This window comes from Felis catus, chromosome D4 (genome assembly GCF_018350175.1).
Source record: "Felis catus isolate Fca126 chromosome D4, F.catus_Fca126_mat1.0, whole genome shotgun sequence".
In the NCBI taxonomy this organism is placed as follows: domain Eukaryota; kingdom Metazoa; phylum Chordata; class Mammalia; order Carnivora; family Felidae; genus Felis; species Felis catus.
The window spans coordinates 88549971-88570271 of NC_058380.1; the positions used below are offsets into that span (position 1 = coordinate 88549971).

The following is a 20301-nucleotide window of genomic DNA, read 5'->3' on the forward strand; positions in this document are numbered from 1 at the left end:
CATCCTCGCCAACATTTGTTGTTTCTTGAGTTGTTCATTTTAGCCACTCTCACTGGTGTGAGGTGGTATCTCAGTGTGGTTTTGATTTGCATTTCCCTGATGATGAGTGATGTTGAGCGTCTTTTCATGCGTCTGTTGGCCATTTGGATGTCGTCTTTGGAAAAGTGTCTATTCATGTTTTCTGCCATGGATTATTTGTTTTTTGGGTATTGAGTTTGGTAAGTTCTTTATAGATTTTGGATACTAACCCTTAATCTGAGATGCCATCTGCAAATATCTTCTTCCATTCTGTCGGTTGCCTTTTAGTTTTATTGTTTCCTTTGCTGTGCAGAAGCTCTTCATCTTGATGGGGTCCCAATAGTTAATTTTTGCTTTTGTTTTCCTTGCCTCCAGAGGCATGTCAAATAAGAAGTTGCCGTGGTCTAAGTCAAAGAGTGCTGCCTGTTCTCTCCTGTGGGATTTTGATGGTTTCCTGTTTCACATGTAGGTCTTTCATCCATTTTGAATTTGTTTTTGTGTAGGGTGTAAGAAAGTGTCTGTTTCATTCTTCTGCATGTTGCTGTCCAGTTCTCCCATCACCGTTTGCTAAAAAGACTGTCTTTTCTCAGTTGGATACTCTTTCCTGCCTTGTTGAAGATTAGTTGGCCACGTATTTGTGGGGAAATGAATGTGATTTTTCAAAGAAAGAATTGTTAGGAGAGTAAAGAATAACTCTTGTGAGTTAAAAACAGGACAGCAGGGGCGCCTGGGTGGCGCAGTCGGTTAAGCGTCCGACTTCAGCCAGGTCACGATCTCGCGGTCTGTGAGTTCGAGCCCCGCGTCGGGCTCTGGGCTGATGGCTCGGAGCCTGGAGCCTGTTTCCGATTCTGTGTCTCCCTCTCTCTCTGCCCCGCCCCCGTTCATGCTCTGTCTCCCTCTGTCCCAAAAATAAATAAACGTTGAAAAAAAAATTTAAAAAAAAAAACAAAAAAAAAAAACAGGACAGCATACATGAAAAACCCTACAGAAAGATTGAAAGATGAAATTGAGGGAATAGCCCAGAAAGAGGAGTAAAAAGAAAGACAGAAAGTAGAAAATAGAAGACAATTAGAGGACCACTGTAGGAGATCCAATATCCAAATAATAGAAACTCTAGAAAGACGAATAGAGAAAATGCTGGGGGAAATCCTCAATTAAATAATTCAAGACAATTTCTCAGAACTGAAGGACATAAATTTTCACATCAAAAGGGCAACTAAAAAGGGCCAGCATAAAGGATGGAAAAAGACTCATTCCAAGATCAAAAAAAGATTTCCAGAGAGAAGGGGGAAAAGGTCAAAAGGATAATATAGCAGAATAGCATCAGGCTTCTCAACAGCAATGACGGTTGCTTGAAGGTAGTAAAAGAATGCCTTGCCTTGTAAATTATTATCCCAATCTAAAATTCTATATCCAGCCAGTCTATCCATCATCAGTGGTGAGGGCTGAATAATGAGCTAGAGAAAATGTCCTACTGTCCACAAGGAAAAGAATAGCTCTGAATAGACCCAATGATACCACTTCAATTCTAGCAGAGCATCTGGGGGAACTCCACCCAAGTGATAATACTTAAGGAGTTGATAAACTGGGATTTATCCACCCATTACACTTCATTGTCACTTACGGAGAAGGGGTGTTGGGAATACAGACATACAGCAATTTCTATTAGGGATCTGGGTATGTCATTTGGTTTCACCGTGCCTTACTTTCTCCACTTATAAAATGGAGAATCTGATGCTAACCTATGGTGCCTCACAAAGATGATGGGAAGGCCGGGAGGGTGAGAAATAAGAGTAATTTCAGCTCCTCAAAAGGAAGACGACAAACACATATGAAGCCAGTTCTTTCTTCGTGTGACTATAACAGTCACTGACTTTTGTCTGCCCAACAAATATTCCATTCCATTCCATTCCAACCTCCAATCCCACTGCAAGGGTGATGATGAACCCCACTCCTGGCCGCGGTTGATTGGTTTAGGGGTGGACACCTGGCCTTTCTGAGCCAATCAGAATTGTGCCCTAGAATTCTAAACCTGGAGCCAAGATATAGGAGTCAGTTTCTCTTCAGGTGGCTGGAAGTGAGGTTGTGTAAACCCCAGTGCTGTCTGCTCCAATAGTCCATCATCCAGTCTGAGAAGCAGAAGTAGCAGGTTGGCCACCAGAAAGGATGAAGCCAAAAAAGGCACAAGACAGTTAGCAAGGCAACAGATGGAGAGAGAGAGAGAGAGAGAGAGAGAGAGAGAGAGAGAGAGAGAGAGAACTTCCTGACCTGCCAGGCTTGCTCCATTGCCAACCCCAGTCCTTTAAGGCCATGTGTCAGTCCAACAGAGCCTCCCCCTCTTTTTCTGACTCCTCAAAATTTGATTTCCTAGGTGATTAGGTTTTTTATTATGGCAAAATACATAGAACATAAAAATTTACTATTCTCACCATTTTAAGTGTACAATTCAGTGGCATCAGGAATGTTCCCCTGGTTGTACAACCATCCCCACCATCTATCTCCAGAACTTTTTCACCTTCCCAAATGGAAACTCTGTACCCATTAAGCAATAACTCACTGTAAATGTTCACTTGCTATATGATCCAGCTATTTAAAATTTTTTCATGTTTATTTCTTTATTTTGAGAGGGACAGCACTGCACTGTCAGTGCAGGGCCTGACTTGGGGCTTGATCTCACGAACCATGAGCTGAAATCAAGAGTCAGACGTTTAATCTACCGAGCAACCCAGGTGCCCCAGGTCTGGCTATTTTGCTCCTGGGTATTTGCCCAGGAGAAATAATAGTGTATGTCTATATAAAGACTGATAGCCAAATTTAACTCTAATATCCCCCAAATCAGAAACGGTCCAAATATCCACTAACAGGTAAGCAGATAAATAAATGTGGTATATCCATTCAACGGAATACTATTAGGCGATGACAAGGAATGAACTTTTCATACACGGCACAATATGGATGAATCTCAAAATAATTATGCTCTGTGAAACACCTCAGGCAGAAGAGTCATGCTGTCTGCGTTCACTTATATAACATTCTAGAAAACACAAACTAACCTAGAGTGACAGAAAACCTATTGGTGGTTGTTTGCAGATGGAGAGGCTGCTGGGGTGGAGGCTGAAGAAGCGTGGAATGGTAAGATGGCTGGTGGTGCATATGTTCATGACCTTGACAGTTGTATGTATATGTGAAACAATATCAACGTATACACCTTACTTATGTGCAGTTTATTGTATATCAAGTTTTTATCAATAAAGCTGTTTTAAAATACTGGACGCTAGGGGCGCCTGGGTGGCTCAGTCGGTTAAGCGTCCGACTTCAGCTCAGGTCATGATCTCGTGATCCGTGAGTTCGAGCCCCACGTCAGGCTCTGGGCTGATGGCTCAGAGCCTGGAGCCTACTTCCGATTCTGTGTCTCCCTCTCTCTCTGCCCCTCCCCCGTTCATGCTCTGTCTCTCTCTGTCTCAAAAAAGAAAAACAAAACAGTAAAAAAAAAATACTGGATGCTAGAGACAGTGAGTGATGCCTCCAATATTTTAAAGAAAAATTATTTACAGTCCAGAGTTCTGTAACTAGCTAAACTGTTCATTTTGTTATAGTGGAAGAAACAAATAATAAACAAATAATTACACAGTGATTTAAAATCGATTGTGATAGGGGTACCATATGTGACTCAGCCAGTTAAGTGTCTGACTTTGGCTCAGGTCATGATCTCATGGTTGGTGGGTTTGAGCCCTGCATTGGGCTGTGCTGACAGCTCAGAGCCTGGAAACTGTTTCAGATTCTGTCTCCCTCTCTCTCTGCCCCTCCCCTGGTCATGCCCGGTTTCTCTCTCTCCCTCTCTCTCAAATAAACATTAAAAAATTAAAATAAAATAAAAAAATTATGATGAATTTTAAGATGATGAAATCCAGTGTGCTAGTCGGACATACACCATTGGACTTGATCGGGTCTGGGTCGTCTTCCCCTTCTGCGCCCTCAGAAATAAGTCAGCTGCCCAAAGTTACTGAACCAGTAAAAGTGGAAGAATCCGAACTTTGTCTTCCTACTTAGACACTCTGTAGTCTTTGGAATACGCCTTAGGTTTGGGCCAAGAGCTCTGTTTTCACTGTTTATACTCATAGGGAGAGCCAGCTGGAATTTGGATTAACATACTCACCTCAGATTTTTAAAAATATTCAAAACACAAGCATTGTGAGAGTGGGTCGGTAGAACCATCCCCATTCCTGAAGGTTGATGCCACCTTTACCTTGAGTTTTACAAACTTGGCAAAATTAAAACACTCAACACACCCAGGATGGGCCACAAATAGATATGTTAGCATGCGTTGGTCCGGTATGTCCAGGATAGGTATGTCCGGTCATGTGTTGGTTCTGCCTCATGATAACCCTTCACCAGTAACAGCAACCGTGGTCAACTCTGTGCTTTTCTCCACGGGCTGAAACATTGTGTCTGAAAGTGATAACCTTCACTGTGACAAGTTTGCCAAATTCTTTTATTTCGCCATAATCTAGGACTTATTCCGATTTGGCATTATTCGATTCAAAATAACTTCTCTTGGCCGAAAACTACCGTGTGTCAAATTCTAGGGATACAGGGAAAACTAAGACCCCGTCTCTGCCCTAAAGGAACTCACGGTCTGGTCGCAAAGTCACGAACAAATGAAGAACCTCTCTTCGATTGGCCAGTTACTCCACACACTTCTTTCTAAAACCCAAAGCTCTCTTAGCAAAGGATCATCAAAGGAAAACCACACTGCATTTTACTTCTTAATTTCCTTTCTGGTGCTCCCCTTCCTTCGTCACTTCAAGAGGCACATAAAATGCTTGACGTGACTCTCCATTAAAATCCAACTCCTGGGCACCACAGGCCTCGGGAAATATTAATCCTAAGGGCAATCGTGTTAATCAAAAGATGGGAGCCCCTGCTTGGGCCTGCCACCAGCAAGATGTGGGTCAAAACCCCTAAGCCTTGTTTCCTTTCCAGCACGAAGATTCTTTCCCTTGCTTTGAAGTATCTACACCTAGCGAGTACCATTAGGAGAAAGTTACTTAAGCATTCCCAGAAGCCCTCTGGCAAGACGGTTTTGAGTCAGCAGGCTTGGAAACAATGATGGTCCTGTCCTATCTCTTCTTTCCCCAGAGCCCCAGAGTTAGCGCAGGAATGTGTAAGAGGACAGCATGCTGGCTTTCCAGCGGGAGCGTCCTTCCTGAGCTGTGTCGCCAGGTAATCCCAGGTGGGGTTTAGCCCAGCCTCGTCCTCCTGCCACCTGGACCCCGGCCGGGTGCTCTTTGCAAATGTTGGGGAACAGACATTTTGCGGCGCTGCCCCCTCGCCCTCCAGCCTCCCTCTGGGCCGTCAATGGTGCCATTTCCAAGAGCTCAGTCCCAATATTCCAAACCAATGGCCATTCCTGGGAGGGACTGCCAGGGTCAGGCTTTTAGTGAACCAGGGCTGCTCGGGGGCTGTCTTGGGAAAACCATGTCATTCCTCTCTGGGTTTCCAAACAGCCGAGAGCCGGACACCTCGGGCCCCATCCGAGCCTCAAGGGCCTGTCACGACATCAGCGACGGGCCTGGCCCAAATCCGGTCTGGGAACAGCTCCGCGTTCCTCGAGGCCAGACAGCGGCCGCCCCCCCCCCCCCCCCGGCGCTGGACACGCCCCCGCGCCCGCGGCCCCGCCCCCACTTCCGGCCGGGCTGGGATCACGTGCCCTGGCCCCGCCCCCCACAGACTCGGCTCCTCTTGCTTCCAGCGTCCCGGCTTCCCTTCCGCCGGAAGTGGGGCGACTTTCCCTTTCCGGCTACGGGTCCCCAAGCGGAGCTGGAGGCCGGACGGGGGAGCTGAGCGGCGGCGGCGGCGGCGGGGGCGGTAATGGCGGAGCTGGTGCAGGGGCAGAGCGCTCCGGTGGGGATGAAAGCCGAGGGCTTCGTGGACGCCCTGCACCGGGTCCGGCAGGTACGGGCGGGGCCGGCTGGCGGGAGCACGGGAGCCCGAGGCGGGGCCGGGCCGGGCCCGATTGGGAGGAGGGGGTCGGGCCTGGGGGCGGGAGGCAGCCTGGGCTGACGCCTCAGCCGGGCTCGGCCTTTTCTTGGGGCGCCGGCAGCCGGGGAAGCGGAGGGAGGAAGCGCCACCGCGACGCCCGGGCCCAGCCTGTCGGGCGGCTCTCCTAGGTGCAGCCGCTGGGAAACGGTTTGCCGGGGTCGCTTGGCCCCATCGCGCCCCCGCGCCCGGGCTGGGCCTGCAGGGCATCCAGCGTGGGCTTCTGGGGTTCGCGAGGGGAAGGGGGCTGGGGAGCTCCCGGTGAGGACCCCGGTATAGACACAGAGCGGCCGTCTCGGGCCCTGTAGCTTCTTAAAACTTGGAAAACATCGTCTTCGGACTTCCTGTATTCCAAGACTGGAGTGGAAGGAATTCGAGGGTACTTTACTTTTGAAGTTGCTCTTGGAGAGGGGAGAGAGGAGGATGTTAAATAGCTGTGGGTGGTCCCCAGGACGTAGAAGTAATCCCTTACGGGCAGTAGTTTTCCTCTCTCTCGGGGAGAATGTGAGATGGACTCATCCCAACAGTGAAACTTTACCATCTGACAATGTCGTGCATTTTGCCAGAGTTAACTAAGCTGGGTTTTAAGAGATTGCGGGCTTCCCTGGAGAACGAATATGGGACCTGCCAGGAATACTCTGGCTTCTGGCAGGGTGCTTAGAGCAAAACGTGTCCTTGTATCGTGTGTAAATCTTACAGGTTAGCTCTAACACCTAAACCGTTTCTGCTGAGTGTGTTACAGGCATCGTCTCTTCCTATTTAATTGTAGGCATAACTAACTGACAGTGTAAAAGTTGGGCTGTAACTAATTACTGCTTGATTCCTAACAGAAAGCCACAGGACTCATTGTATTAGAAGAAGGTCTCCACTTGGTCGCTTGAAGATATGGTCTTTACATCTCTTTCCGGTATTCCAGGGGAGGGAACCCTACCTGTGTCCCCGATACTGACTTTTCATTTTAATACCGATGCTCCTATAGACATGATATTGGATCCCAGCACTTTCCAAACCTGTGGTTCCACCTAAAATTGTGTCTGATGGCTTGTTACTTACTGCCTAGGCATCAACCAGTACAATAGTGAGTATCCACCTTACTTAGACTTCAGAGCCAACCAGTGGCTGTAATGGATGCCATCCAGCTCCCTTTCCACCACTCTGCTTGCCGGCGTGTTGCACTGCTCTCCTCTACAGTACAGGGTCCTGAACTTTGTTTCTCACTGGCTACTAATATGTAATGGCTTTCGCTTTGTGGCTGATATGTGACACTCGACCTGGTGGCCCTCTGTATCCAGGAAGAATTATAGTCACTACCCTAAAGAGCTCAGATCCTCAGTTTACAGAAGGCCTGTAGTTGAACATAAAATGAATTTTGAACCATTGAGAAGACTTTCTGCTTCTCTTGAGCCAGTGGTTGAACTCGTACTCTTGGACAACCTGCTCAAGAGGGAGGGAGACCCTCTGTTAAATGCTGACCTAATGTGGATTGTTGAAGCAGTGGTGTTTCCTACTAGCAAAGAGAACTTCATTGGAAAAGTTCCCAGCTCTGAAATGCGCCATTGACTGGAGCAGTAATAAGCCCAATGGAGACAGTGCTGTAAGTGTATTACTTCTGAGTATTAACAGCTGGAGGTCGATACTATCTCCAAGGATCTGATGGCCTTTAAAAATCTAAAGAAAAAAAACAGGTTTGTGGGTAATTTTAGGTTTATTTCCAGATTCGCATTGAGCAAGAATGGAATGTGAGAAATTGAAACTGTTGTGTGCTTTATTTATTTTTTATTATTTTTAAAAAATGTTTTTATTTAATTTTGAGAGAGAGAGAGAGAGAGAGACTGAGCGTGAGCAGGGGAGGGGCAGAGAGAGAGGGAGACACAGAATCCGAAGCAGGCTCCAGGCTCTGAGCTGTCAGCACAGAGCCCGATGTGGGGCTTGAACTCGCGAACCACGAGATCATGACCTGAGCCGAAGTCGGCCGCTCCACCGACTGAGCCACCCAGGCGTCCTGTTGTGTGCTTTATAGAAGAGCTTACCTCAAAGGGTCTCCTGTTAATTTGGGCATCCGGTTGATGATGGTTCTACTTCATTGTATACACAGCATGTTGCAGAGATGTGCTTTTTTTCTCTCCAGTAACTGGAAATAAAAGACAGTGTACTTATTTATTTAAATGATTACGCAGCTTCCCTCCACCCCCTCGTCCCCTGACATGCCCTCGTAAACACCAGCAACGGTCTATAAAGCCCTTGCTAGTTTGTCAGGGAGGAGTAAGATGTCTTGTGCTCACTTTATCTAGAAAACCACAATAAAGTCCCAATTGACCCTGCTGGGATTTGAACCTCCTGTTTCTATTAAGTCGGGTTTGTGGAGTCCAGTACCTAAACCCACTAGGCTTCCTGCCTGGCATCTTGAAGCCTCCTGCGTATCCTTTGGACTCTTTGCAACAGAGGGAACCAACCCCTTGTTACTGTTAGTTCACTGTGAACACGGTATTCCTCGATCAAAAGGGAGTCTCTGAAGTTGTGTAAAATTTAAAATTTTCCCCAGCAGTGAGTTAATAGCGTACGACCATTCTGAAGGGAAGTATCCAAGTGTCCAAGCGCGGTCTGACTCGGTCCCGTTGATGAAGATCTAAGACCTGCTGGGTACTGAAAAAGCACGTTCAGTTCTCCTAACTCCTTGGCGGGTCAGCAAAAATAAGGTATTTGTTAAACTCGTTTAGAGAGAGTAGGGTCCTCGTAAGGGTGGGAGGTGGACCCAGAGCCAGACCAGGCTCGGCCATCCTGCCCTGCAGCCACACTGCGTTTTCACCCTGACTGTCTGGGCTCCCAGACGTCTTCGAGGAAATGACGGATAACTAGATACGAATCCCTTCTGTTTGGTTGGTTTTTTCTAAAAGCGAAAATACTTCCCCAAAGCCCCCTGCTACTGGGGATCCAGTAGCCTCTGCCATCTAGCGCACACGTTTGCTTGTTCACAGGACAGTGTGAACGCCACAGTGTGTTGCAGGTTCCCAGCCGCCTTTCCCAGGTTGGGCCAGCTGTCTGTCTGTCATCACCTGAATAGAAGTTCTCTTGCCTGACGGCTAGTGCTTTCCGGGACTTGAAGCTCCTGTGTCGACCTAGACGCAGTCAGTGCTGTGTGTTGCATAACTCCGCGGCTATTCTGTTCGCATGAATACAGTGTGATCGGAGCCTGTCGGAGTTGAGCACCGTGACGGTTCTGCGCCCTGACGATCGGGACTGAGCCGATGCAGAACCAGTAAGAGAGCAGCCTTTTGGACAGTTCCGTAGGCCTGGCGCCTGTTCTTTACAGTACCTTTTTGGGGGGAAAGGTTCATTGGGTTGGGGCCTCAGAATTTCCTTGGTCCTCCGGAAGATGCCATGCCGTGCTGCTGTCTCACACTTTGAGCCTCAGCAGTAGGAGATCTGGCGCTGCGTTGCCTTTACGAGAATGTGCATCCGCCGTTAAAAGACAGAGCCTTTGCTCGTTGGCCCCTGGTCACTCCCAGGGAGAGACTGCCTTTGCTTCCTTCATGTGTGATGTTTCTGACTCACGGCAAGTGTGTGGCGTCTCCATCGATTTAAGCCGGACTCCGCCGAGACTGTCTCACACACGCCCGGTTTGCGTAGCTCAGGTCCCTCAGTCACCAGGGACTGACTACTGAATGTGCGTTCATTTTTGCTCCCTCAAACCCTGTTGCTGTATCTTTGGTGGCACCCAGTAGAGTACCCTGTAAAGAGTGAGACCTAGTTCAAGGGTTTAGGTGATGTGACCAGCTATTTGGGTCACCGCTTTCACGGAAGCCCTGAACTTCCTGTTTGCTATTGGAAGGTAAATAGTAAATGCACACTGCGTTCCACTGTATGTTTCCAAGGTTTTTCTCGTTTTCAACGGAGACTTCTTTTTTTTTTTTTTTTTTTAATTTTTTTTTTTTCAACGTTTATTTATTTTTGGGACAGAGAGAGACAGAGCATGAACGGGGGAGGGGCAGAGAGAGAGGGAGACACAGAATCCGAAACAGGCTCCAGGCTCTGAGCCATCAGCCCAGAGCCCGACGCGGGGCTCGAACTCACGGACTGCGAGATCGTGACCTGGCTGAAATCGGACGCTTAACCGACTGCGCCACCCAGGCGCCCCCCAACGGAGACTTCTTTACCTTTCTCTTAAAATCTGATAGCCCAAATGTATCATAACAAACTTCGGTTTCTTCCAAAGTCCCATTTGTTCTGTAGATACAAATTTGCCTAGACCAGGGTTCCCAAGCTGGTGGCCCACGGGCTGGAGAAGGCTCACAGGGGGCCTGCAGGCACGCTTTGTTTCACCTACACAATGCCAACGCTTGGAAACTAGAATGACGTCCAGTAAAACTTGAGATTTCTAGCTTTTCTGGAAAAAATCTGGCCACACCGCTCCCACATTCTGGAATGGCAGTCCTCAGCAGGAGCCGAGTAGCAGCTGCCCTTTCACACGGGGCATCGGCTCTCTGGGTTGCCATTGGGATGCCTAGTCAACAAGTTGTTTTCTCCTCATCCCTTTCCAAATTGTGAGTCCATCTCTGGTTTTTATTTGAAATTTCTTTTTTTTTCTTTTAAAGGAAAGACTTTTTTTTAAGAAAATGTCTTTGTTATTTGTTTTTGAGAGAGAGACAGAGCATGAGCAGGGGAGGGGCAGAGAGAGAGGGAGACACAGAATCCGAAGCAGGCTGCAGGCTCCGAGCTGTCAGCACAGAGCCCGATGCAGGGCTCGAACCCACAAACCGTGAGGTCATGACCTGAGCCGAAGTCGGACTTAACTGAGCTTAACCGACTGAGCCACCCAGGCACACCTTGGTTTGAGATTTTTGTTTGTTTGTTTGTTTAGTTATTTTTGAGAGAGACAGAAACAGAATGAGAGTGGGTTGGGCAGAGAGAGGGAGGCACAGAATCCGAAGCAGGCTCCAGGCTCGAGCTGTCAGCACAGAGCCCGACGTGGGGCTCGAACTCACGAATCGTGAGATGACCTGAGCCGAAGTCGGACGCCTAACTGACTGAGCCACCCAGGCGCCCCCTTTATTTGAAATTTCTAATGGAAAGAATTGTGTATGGAGATTTAGGAGACCTGGGTCTCCCGCAAGTAGCTATATGACCTCATGCTGGGTCAGCCATTCCCAACATTTGATCTACAGGCTGTTCATAGATCTTCCATGGGAAAGAGGTCATGGACAGATAACATTTGGGGAATACAGGGTTAAGTAAAGGTGAATTGACTTTTTAATGCCGGATTTCTCCGAACCTTTAATATGCTTGTGTGTATTGAGTCCTACAGGAGTTCAGGGTGTGCGTTGTAAATATCCTGAAGTTAATGTAATTTCATACTTTCTTTTCATAAAACCAAGTCATTCTACAGATCACGTTTCAGGAAATGTTAAGCTACATAATCTCAATAGTTCCTTCAAGCCTGCGAACGTTCAGAGAGCTGACATCTAGCTGGAGCTGAAAAAAAATTGATCATATCTTTTGGTTCTTTTGCTTTGTATTATGTTATATCGGGCACCTATTCAGACTCCCCTTCTCCCCAGCTTTCCTGTGCAACCCTTTTATTCTGTTAAGAATCACCTCTCTTGAAAATGTTTCGCATTTGGAGTTTTCTTATAAAGACACTTGGGAAAGAATAGTTGATACTTCTCTTGGAGACATCGACTATACTTTGATCCTCACACCAGATGATAGCAAATCACTTGCAAGACTGAGTAGTGTTAATAAAAGTAGTGATGTGATTCGAATTGCCGGCCATTATTTGAGGATCTGCTGACTCCATGGGCCTCTTGCCTGGATGCTGGGCCAGCACAAAGATACGACAGCTTGCGGCTGGTTTCGTCTTCTTGTGGGCTCAGTCCTCCCCATGAGCAAGTGAAGTAGCCGGGACGAGGGTTCTCATTCTCATCGTGTATTTGATAATAATGAGCCAAAGGAAAAGAAAGCAGTTTTCTCAAAGGCACGCAAAGAGTTAATGCCGTCGTTCTTGGGCCCACATTTTCTGCATTCTAAGGGCTTGGTTCCTTCACAGAGGTGGCTGGCTAATTTTCCATCTCTGCGACTTCAGAATCTGAACAAAGCATCGAAGGATGCTGGTGGAATTCACTGGGACGTAGGGTAGAAGGAGAATGGACCTCCCCTCTTCAGGGCCCGCGCTGGAGGGTCCAGCTGGAGCGTTATTTCGGCTTAGAGCTTTGCCTGGTCGTCTTAGCATTGTGGCCACCAGTGGGCTTCTCCAGATCTGCTTTCAATTTAGCAAGCCTTTGAGGGGTGCCTTCCATGTGGCGAGCACTTTGCTATGCATCAGGGGAGTTGTGCTTTACCTTCTGGGAGCAGGGGCCTTTTTAAGACTCTTGAAAACTTTGAACCTCACCACAGCAATATTTAAATAGTCTCGTGTGTAATTTCAGGAGGTTCGTGAATTCTCTGAAGCCAAGCCCTGAAGTTCTCCGTTAAAAAACCTTTGTCCTGGCGGTACTAAGAAGCTTGAGACAAGTCTGTTCCAAGAGCTCCCTGTAGGGGGGAGACCATAGGACCAATAACTTTGTCAGTGAGTTACATTATTCAAAGGTAGTTTATAAAGTGCTTTGCAAACACAGAGAAGGGAGTATTCCATTCTGCCCCGATGTGGGTGGCATGAGGTTGTCAGGAAAGCCACCACGAAGTGCTGTACCTTATTTGGCCTATAGAATTCCTTGTTTTGGTTAATGCTAGTAAATAGGGCGGGATCAGCTGGGGCCCCGTCTCATGACAACAATGGCCGGCATTCACGGAGCCCCTGTCGTGCTGGGTGCCAGGCAAGGACTTCCATATACGTTCTCTCATTTGATGGTCGCAAAACCCCAGGGGGTAGTACAGTAACCCCCCCCCCCCCCACCTGCGGTTTTGCTTTCCAGAGTTTATCACCCTTGGTCCATCACAGTCCAGAAGCAGACGGTCCTCCTGACACGTCGTCAGGTCAGTAGTAGCCTAACGCTGCTCCACAACGCCTCCGTCACCCACCTCGCGTCACCACAAGTAGAGCGGGTCCAGTACGAGATACACCACGTTCACATAACTTTTTTTTTTTTTTTTTACAGTATATTATACAGTTCTATTTTCCTTTTAGTTATCGTTCATCTCTTACTGTACGTAACTTGTAAGGTCAACTTTATTATCACAGGCACGTATGTAAAGGGAAAAACGATACACGTGGGGTTGGGTGCTGCCTGTGGTTTCAGGCCTCCAGAGTCTTGGGATGTATCCCCCGTGGATAAGGGGTTGCTGCTGGGCCTGAAGTGCCTGTTAAGACTTCGGATTCAGACCGTGTGAGTTCAGGTTCCGGTTCTGCCACTTGCCAGCTTAGTGACTGGACACACAATGTAACTTCTTTAAGTCTTAGTTTCTTCGTCTGGAAAATGGAGGTCTTTGATGGTTGTGATAATTTTTTTGAATAGCTAATATTAGACGTTAGGAGGTCCCCCTTGGGAGGTGGGGGTAGGTAGTGACGGAAGGAGGTAATGAGGCAGACCTTGGGGTACCGGAAGGAGGTAATGAGGCAGACCTCAGGGGTGCCGGAAATGTTCTGTGTCTTGATCTTGACCCTAGGCCACAGGCATTTTAGGAAGCGGACGTCCAACGAGCTGTAAACTTACGATCCGTGTCCTTCTCTATATTATTATTATTATTCAATAAGATACTGGCGTTGTCCTGGGTGCTTTACATTGTTATTTCATTATCCCAGTGGATACAGTTCCAGGTAGATGCTCCCAATCCCACGGTAAGGAGAAGAGTAGCTACCGTGTAAGGTCCCCGTGAAGACGGAATGGGGGCACCATCAGGCACTTAGCAGGCGATAAGTCTGAGACACCTGCTGCTCTCCTTGGGACCCTCTTGGGTCGTGGGAAGTACCACTTGGACTTGACCCTGCACACCCTGACTCCAGAACCTGCCGTCTGGGACTTGGTCTTAGCCCTTGGGCTCCACTGCCTGGGTGACACGCCGTTTCTTCTTGCTGTGGGAAGCAGCGGCTTTCGGTCCAGCCCACGTATTCTCAGGGTCTGAGCGGGGTCACTCAGGGGACCGTGGAGCAGGGGTTCCCGGGAGGCAAGTTGGGTTCCTGCTCCCTGGCAGGTGGCGGGAGCTTGCAGCCTGTGCTTGCTGGGTCCGTGACCATCAGCAGCGGCTCTAGCATGGGCACGGTGTGTGGATGACTGGGTCTTCAGGTGGCTTGGTCTGTTCCTGGTCGGTATAATGTTTTCCTTGTGAAGTGGAGATAGTCACGGCTTCCCCTTTGGGTTTACGAGGCGAGCTACTTGGATTATGAGCCTTGTCAGAGAGTTTTAGTCGCAGGCGTGTGCCCTGGGGATCATTAGTGGCTGTTTCCTAAGTTTAATGATTTGCATATCGCCTTCATGATTTTCGCCATAACGCTGACCCCCTCGATGTTTACTTAGTATTTTTAAATCTTTTTAAAATTCAGACTGACTTAGAATATTTCTAAAAGGAAACTTAATCACTGTCAGAAGTGAACAACTTTGCCATGCATGGAAGGTAACTAAGAAGTACATATGTACGGAAGTTTGAAAACATTTATCCGTGCGTCTCCCAAATATGCCTGTGTACCTCTTTCTCTTAGGGAAACACCGGTTTAGTCTGTCCGTGCATTTTACAGGTGAGTACCCCCAAGGAGCAAGGCCGTTGGGGGTCGTACCCTGGAAGGGCTGACTGGAAAACCAGGACTCTTGACTGCCTCCCAGTTCAGCGCCCCCCCTCTCCTCATTGCCGCTAACTAGTCAGAGTCGGGGTCACATGTGTGACGTTGATCAGTGTTTCATCTATAAGGGTGCCTCCAATAGCACGTGTAGCAAGATAACTGATTTTCCTCCTTGCCTCCCTCCGAAAGAGGGGAGAAGGGGGTCGAGTGGTAAAAACAATCAGTAGCAAAGTCCCCTCAAGGTCAGGCTCTCTGATAAGCTCCGGACTGGCCTTGGTTTTGTTGGAATATCCTGGCTTCAGTGACTCTCTTATATTCTGGCCAGCACCAGTATTAGCTGAGAATGTACCTCACCTCCCTTAAGCAGCTACCGGTCAACGGTCCGTTACGACGTGAGGGATTGCTTCAGCTCCGTGCCCTGGAAGTCATTAGGTCTCAGGTCCTTGGGAAGTGAGAAGTACTCGAGAAAGTCTTAGGCGGACGAAGGGGGGTGCCCAGCGCTGTGGTCGATAGCACAGACTAGAGCTGGGCAGGCCAGGCTTAAATACGGTGCCTCCGCTTATGAGATGTGTGACTTTGGGCAGAGCATTCAGCTTCTCTGAGCCTCAATTTTCCTTGTTTTAAAATGGAAATCCTACCAGCCTCCTAGAGAATCGGGGAGAGGAACAAATGAGGTAGCGAATTTAAAATGGTCTTTGCGAAGTACCCAGCACATAAGTAAACACTGAGTTTTAACTCCTTATTTTAGTGGACATGTAAAATCATTTCTTGAAACAAGGTTGCATTTGTATGAAGGAAGGAGTTCCTTGTCTCTTTATAGAATGTTGTTGTATCTACAACGTATTGTCAGTGATATAATTGTATCTTGTATTGTCAAACTCCTGTTTAACATTGTTTAACCAAGAGTTCAAGTGCAGCCCATTGACTTCAGGGCTACCCCTCTTAACCAGTATTCTGTACTGCTTTTCTCTTAGTGGAAATTTCCCAAATTATAGATAACTGAAGTAAACATGACTTAAGAACAAATCTGAGAGCCTCAGCCTTTAATCAAATTCAGGAACAGGAAACTATTGTAACATTTTTAGCGTATCGGCTTTGGGAAAAAATGACATTCCGGCAACATGTGGAACCTAACCGTAGAAATTACAAGGAAGGCCAAAGACTCAGGAACACATTCTAGCTACTTTGGAAGGGAGGGAAAAGATCTGGAAGCTGAGAGTGTCCTCCGAAAGGAGCAGGGAACGTGCCTAATGTGTCGAGTTTACGTTTTGGGGTTCTGCGTGTGGGAGTGATTTGACACGCATGCTGTTGGGGGACTCCACTGAGAATCATGAGCCCTTGTCCCCCTTTCTTTGTGTTTTGGGGTCATCTTCACTGTCTACTGGGAGCCCTTGGGGCCATCTGTGAAAGCAACTGGGCCAGTAATCCCCAAAACCCCCACGTCAGTCGTTGGCCACTCGGTTTATTATGGCACATGCAAGGGTCTCCTTGGGGCACCAGCCACGGCAGTATCCTCGCCTTTTAACCCACCTGTTTTGCCAGCTGGGTCGTTCACAGTAACATTTGGATCTTAAGTAGCCAACCTCCACAAGCTTATCCAAAACAAATACGGAAAGCAAGATTGCGAGTCCGTGGTAGAGGCAAGGTTTGTACAGTGTTTCGTTTGATAGCAAATGGCCTCCTGGATATAGGAGGTTGGGTTTCTAGCAGCAGTCTTAGTATTGTAATCAGTTATTTATAATACTGTTGTTAAGCAAGCACTCATCCAGGGTGCCATCATCTCTAGCCTAGACAGGGGCCGGCAGACTTTTCCCTTTAAAGGTCCAAATAGTACATGATATGTACGGGCATCATACGCCACACGGTCTCCGCTCAGTTCCTCAACGCAGAACGCACGCGCCTGTATTCCAGTAAAACTTTCTTTACAAAAGCAGGTGGTTCACCAGCCATGCTTTGCTGACCCCTGACCTAGAATATCTCCTAAATGATCTTCTCACTCGTGTCTCCTTAGACGCTGTCTTCCTTGTCAAGGGGATGCTACTTCTCCTACTCAGCCTTGCGGTTGCTTTCTGTCACCCTTCCTGTAAAATCCAAGCCCTGGCGAACCGGCCCTTGCCTGTGTCTTGGAACACGTCCAGTTCTTTCTTCTCTAGTGACCTTGACCTCTCTCTCTTCTAGGCTCATACCTGCCAGGCAGGCTGGCTCCTGCCTCAGGGCCTTTGTACAGGCTGTTTTCTCTGCCTGGAATGCTCTTCCTCAGATTTTTGTATAGCCAACTGCTCATCAGATAGGCCTTAGATCCCATGATCTAAAGAGATCAGAGCAGCCTTCCCTGATCACCGTGTTTCAAGTAGCTCTCCTAAGCACTTATCTTCTCATTAGCACAATTCACTATCTTCTCTTATTAGTATAATGCTTATCACCAGCTGAAATGATCGATTCTTGGTCAGCTCGCAGACCTCGTCACTCCCCACTGACTGCTGACACAGAGTAGGGGCCTGGTTATTCTCGTCGACCACAGTAACCCGGTGCCCGGAACAGAGCCCCGCACATAGTAGGCACTCGGCATTTGTTGGACAAGTCGCCTTATTTTAACAGCCGTGCTGTGAAGTGCTTTCTAGCATACAAAGCTCCTTTGTGTTGAGAGTGTGTTGGTAGCTTGCCCCAAAGTGTGCAGCTGCTGGTGGTACATCCAAAGGATCTCCTGCGGAGGGGAGAGGGGCTTGCCCAGCACCACAGGGCTAGGAAGCCAGAGGGAGAGACCTGACCCCTGGATCCCTGACATCTGAGCCCTGCCTTGGGGTTTCAGTGTCACGCTTGTCTTTGGTTTTTTGTTTGTTTCAAGTCATTCATGTCGGTCGCAGAAGCCGGGCACGTTGGGACAAGCCCAGAACTCCCACCGAAGACCCGCTGTGTGGGGCAGCCCTTCCGTCTGCCCCTTAGTCCACCCTTACTTCTTAAGCTTAACTCAGGGACCAACTTCGAGAGCAGTGGCTGTAAATACTCCTTTGATGACATGATAAAGAGCTGATTTATCAGGGAGATCCCGTTGAACTTTCCAGTGAGAACAAAGTAGACAGAACTTTCTGCGCAGCATTTGTTTCTGGGGAGAAACACTTCAATAGCTGTATGATCATTTTTTTTTTCTTAACTGATAATATTAAAAATGAAATCGCTCTCCGAGGTCTCTCGCTTGGTCCAGCGCAGGAATCCTTCTGAGGTAGTTTGGACAGACAGCCGTGTTCCCCCCTCCCCCCCCCCCCCCCCCCCCCGCCCTCCTCCCTACTCGGACACTCCCAGTGGGGAGCAGCTTGCTGTTCTATGTCTGCAGCGATGACATCATCACTTAACAGGCGTTCAAGTTATGGGATGGATGTTTTCCTAACGCGCGGTCATGTTTGAGCAAACACAGCCTTTTAAACAGTACCGGGGGATTGGTTTCTTAAGGGAATCCTGCGATAAATAAAACCTTTTGAACAGAGTTCTTCATGTCGGTGGCCTGCCTGTTTTCTTCGAATGCAGTGTACCTGTATTTCAAGGGATGGCTTAGAAATACTGATTTGTAGAAGACTGATGTTCAAAAGTATTTACTTCTAAAGACACATTGTTACTGAGGCCGAAAGAAGACTCAGGTGGCAATGAAAAGTGTCCTCGGTGACACTGCCTCGTGCTAATCTAGGTCAGGGGGAGAAGCGGGGGAACACAGGCCTCTGAAGAGAGCTCTCTCGTCTTTCTCCCTCACACGGAGCCCGGATTTGTTACTGAGTCTTTAAATCTGATTCTCTCTGTAGATTGCTGCTAAAATTGATTCAATTCCTCACTTGAATAATTCCACACCTCTAGTGGACCCCTCAGTGTATGGATACGGAGTCCAGAAACGGCCCTTGGATGACGGAGGTAAGTTGCGGGGAAACGTCTTTGCCTTTCAGATTGTAGCAAACCTGCCACTTAGGCCGGAGCCGCGCGTCGGCCGTTTCCACGACAGCTGCCGCCAGCGTCCTCCTGAGGAGGTGCGGTCGAGGGGACCGCCCGGGGTGGATGTTTCTCCGCGACTCTCCAGCCCTTGAGCTCTTAGTCGCCTTGATGATGCAAGAGCGCTTACAGCTGGGCTCGGAGGTAAAGACGAGGCCTTTGCGCATCAGTTCGGAAGTCACTCGACTGATTCGAGGGTTTTGTGCGACGTGGCCCTTCGTGCTTCCAACACGCGTGTGGGGGTTGAAGCTCCCACTCTCCTCCAAAGAAAAGCTAAGATTCGATGCCTGACTCTTAGGAAGCCTGCGGCTACATCCTGACCTTAGAGAAAGAGAAGGTGGGGGCCGGGGAGGGTGTGACCTTGTTTCGGTCGGCTCCCTTTTTCACCGTTTTTGACAGGCTCTCTCTAGAAGCACCCATCTCTCGTTCATTCCTGTGTTATTTGGTGGTTTGGTTCTGTACGCCACTTGAGCCCCCCAAAGAGTTTGAGACCAACGTGGAAGTGCCTGTCCCCCGGCACCTCCGCGAAGAGTATCTATCAGATGGGTCTGTTCAGAGAACTTGGACCTCCTTGATCACGTTGGGTGTCCTGCAGAGTAGGACTGGAAGGGGGAGTCTGAAGTTTACTAGGTTGTACACGAATATGCACGCAGTGGGTCAGCCAGTGTCTTCTCTGGCCTTCTGTCGGTCTGCATGCCTACCCAGCCATGTGTATGCACTTATTTCTATGTTGTCTTATTAGGTGGAAAAAAATCAAGGTGTTCAATAGTATATACAGAGCAATTTCCTTTTCCAAAAAAGAAGCGTGTTTTGGTGTATGTAGAAAAAGTAATTTGGTATGACTGATTTCTCCAGTGTCTTCCAAAAGGGGAGATTGCCATTGTTTTTATTTATTTATCTATTTATTTTTATTAAATGTAATTTATTGTCATATTGGTTTCCATACGACACCCAGTGCTCATCCCAACAGGTGCCCGCCTCGGTGCCCATCAGCCATCGTTTTTAGGTGTTAAACATCTAAAGGTTACGTTGGTAACCTTTTTGGAATAATTGGATAGGTTCACGCTGGGAACTTTATAAGGGGGCTGTGGCTCATTTTGGTGTAAAAGTTCCTTTCTGCTTAAACTTCTTTGGGTTTTTTTTTTTTTTTTTTTTTAAGTTTATTTTGAGAAGAAGAGCACGAGTGGGGGAGGAACAGAGAGAGGGAGAGAGAGGATCCCAAGCAGGCTCTGCACCGTCAGCACAGAGCCCATTGTGGGGTTCGAACTCCCGAACCATGAGATCATGACCTGAGCTGAAGTCGGACACTCAACCGACTAAGCCACGCAGGCGCCCCGTGTTTTTGTTTTTTAAAGTTTACTTAACTTTGAGAGAGAAAGAGCATGCGAGTGGGGGAAAGGGAGAGAGGGAGAGAGCAAGAATCCCAAGCAGGCCCCCACACTGCCAGTGCAGAGCCCAACGTGGGGCTTGAACCCACAAACTGTGAGATCATGACCTGAGCCAAAATCAGGAGAGACACTTGACTGACTAAGCCACGGAGGCACCCCAAGATACTGTTTATGAAT

General features: G+C 48.1%; 1 protein-coding gene across 4 annotated transcripts in view; it reads left to right on the forward strand.

Moving 5' to 3' along the window:
• Positions 1-5803: 5803 nt before the first annotated feature.
• The window catches only part of FUBP3 (far upstream element binding protein 3), a 51615-nt gene continuing 37117 nt past the window's right edge, over positions 5804-20301 (forward strand). For 2 of the 4 annotated variants that reach the window (XM_045042464.1, XM_045042465.1), the window contains exons 1-2: positions 5804-5973; positions 18556-18661. In XM_045042464.1, the coding sequence (XP_044898399.1) occupies positions 5890-5973; positions 18556-18661 (190 nt within the window). In that variant the 5' untranslated portion in view covers positions 5804-5889. Of the gene's footprint in view, positions 5974-6887; positions 7652-18555; positions 18662-20301 lie in introns of all 4 variants that reach the window. The other 2 variants (XM_045042468.1, XM_003995971.5) reach the window with 2 other exon arrangements.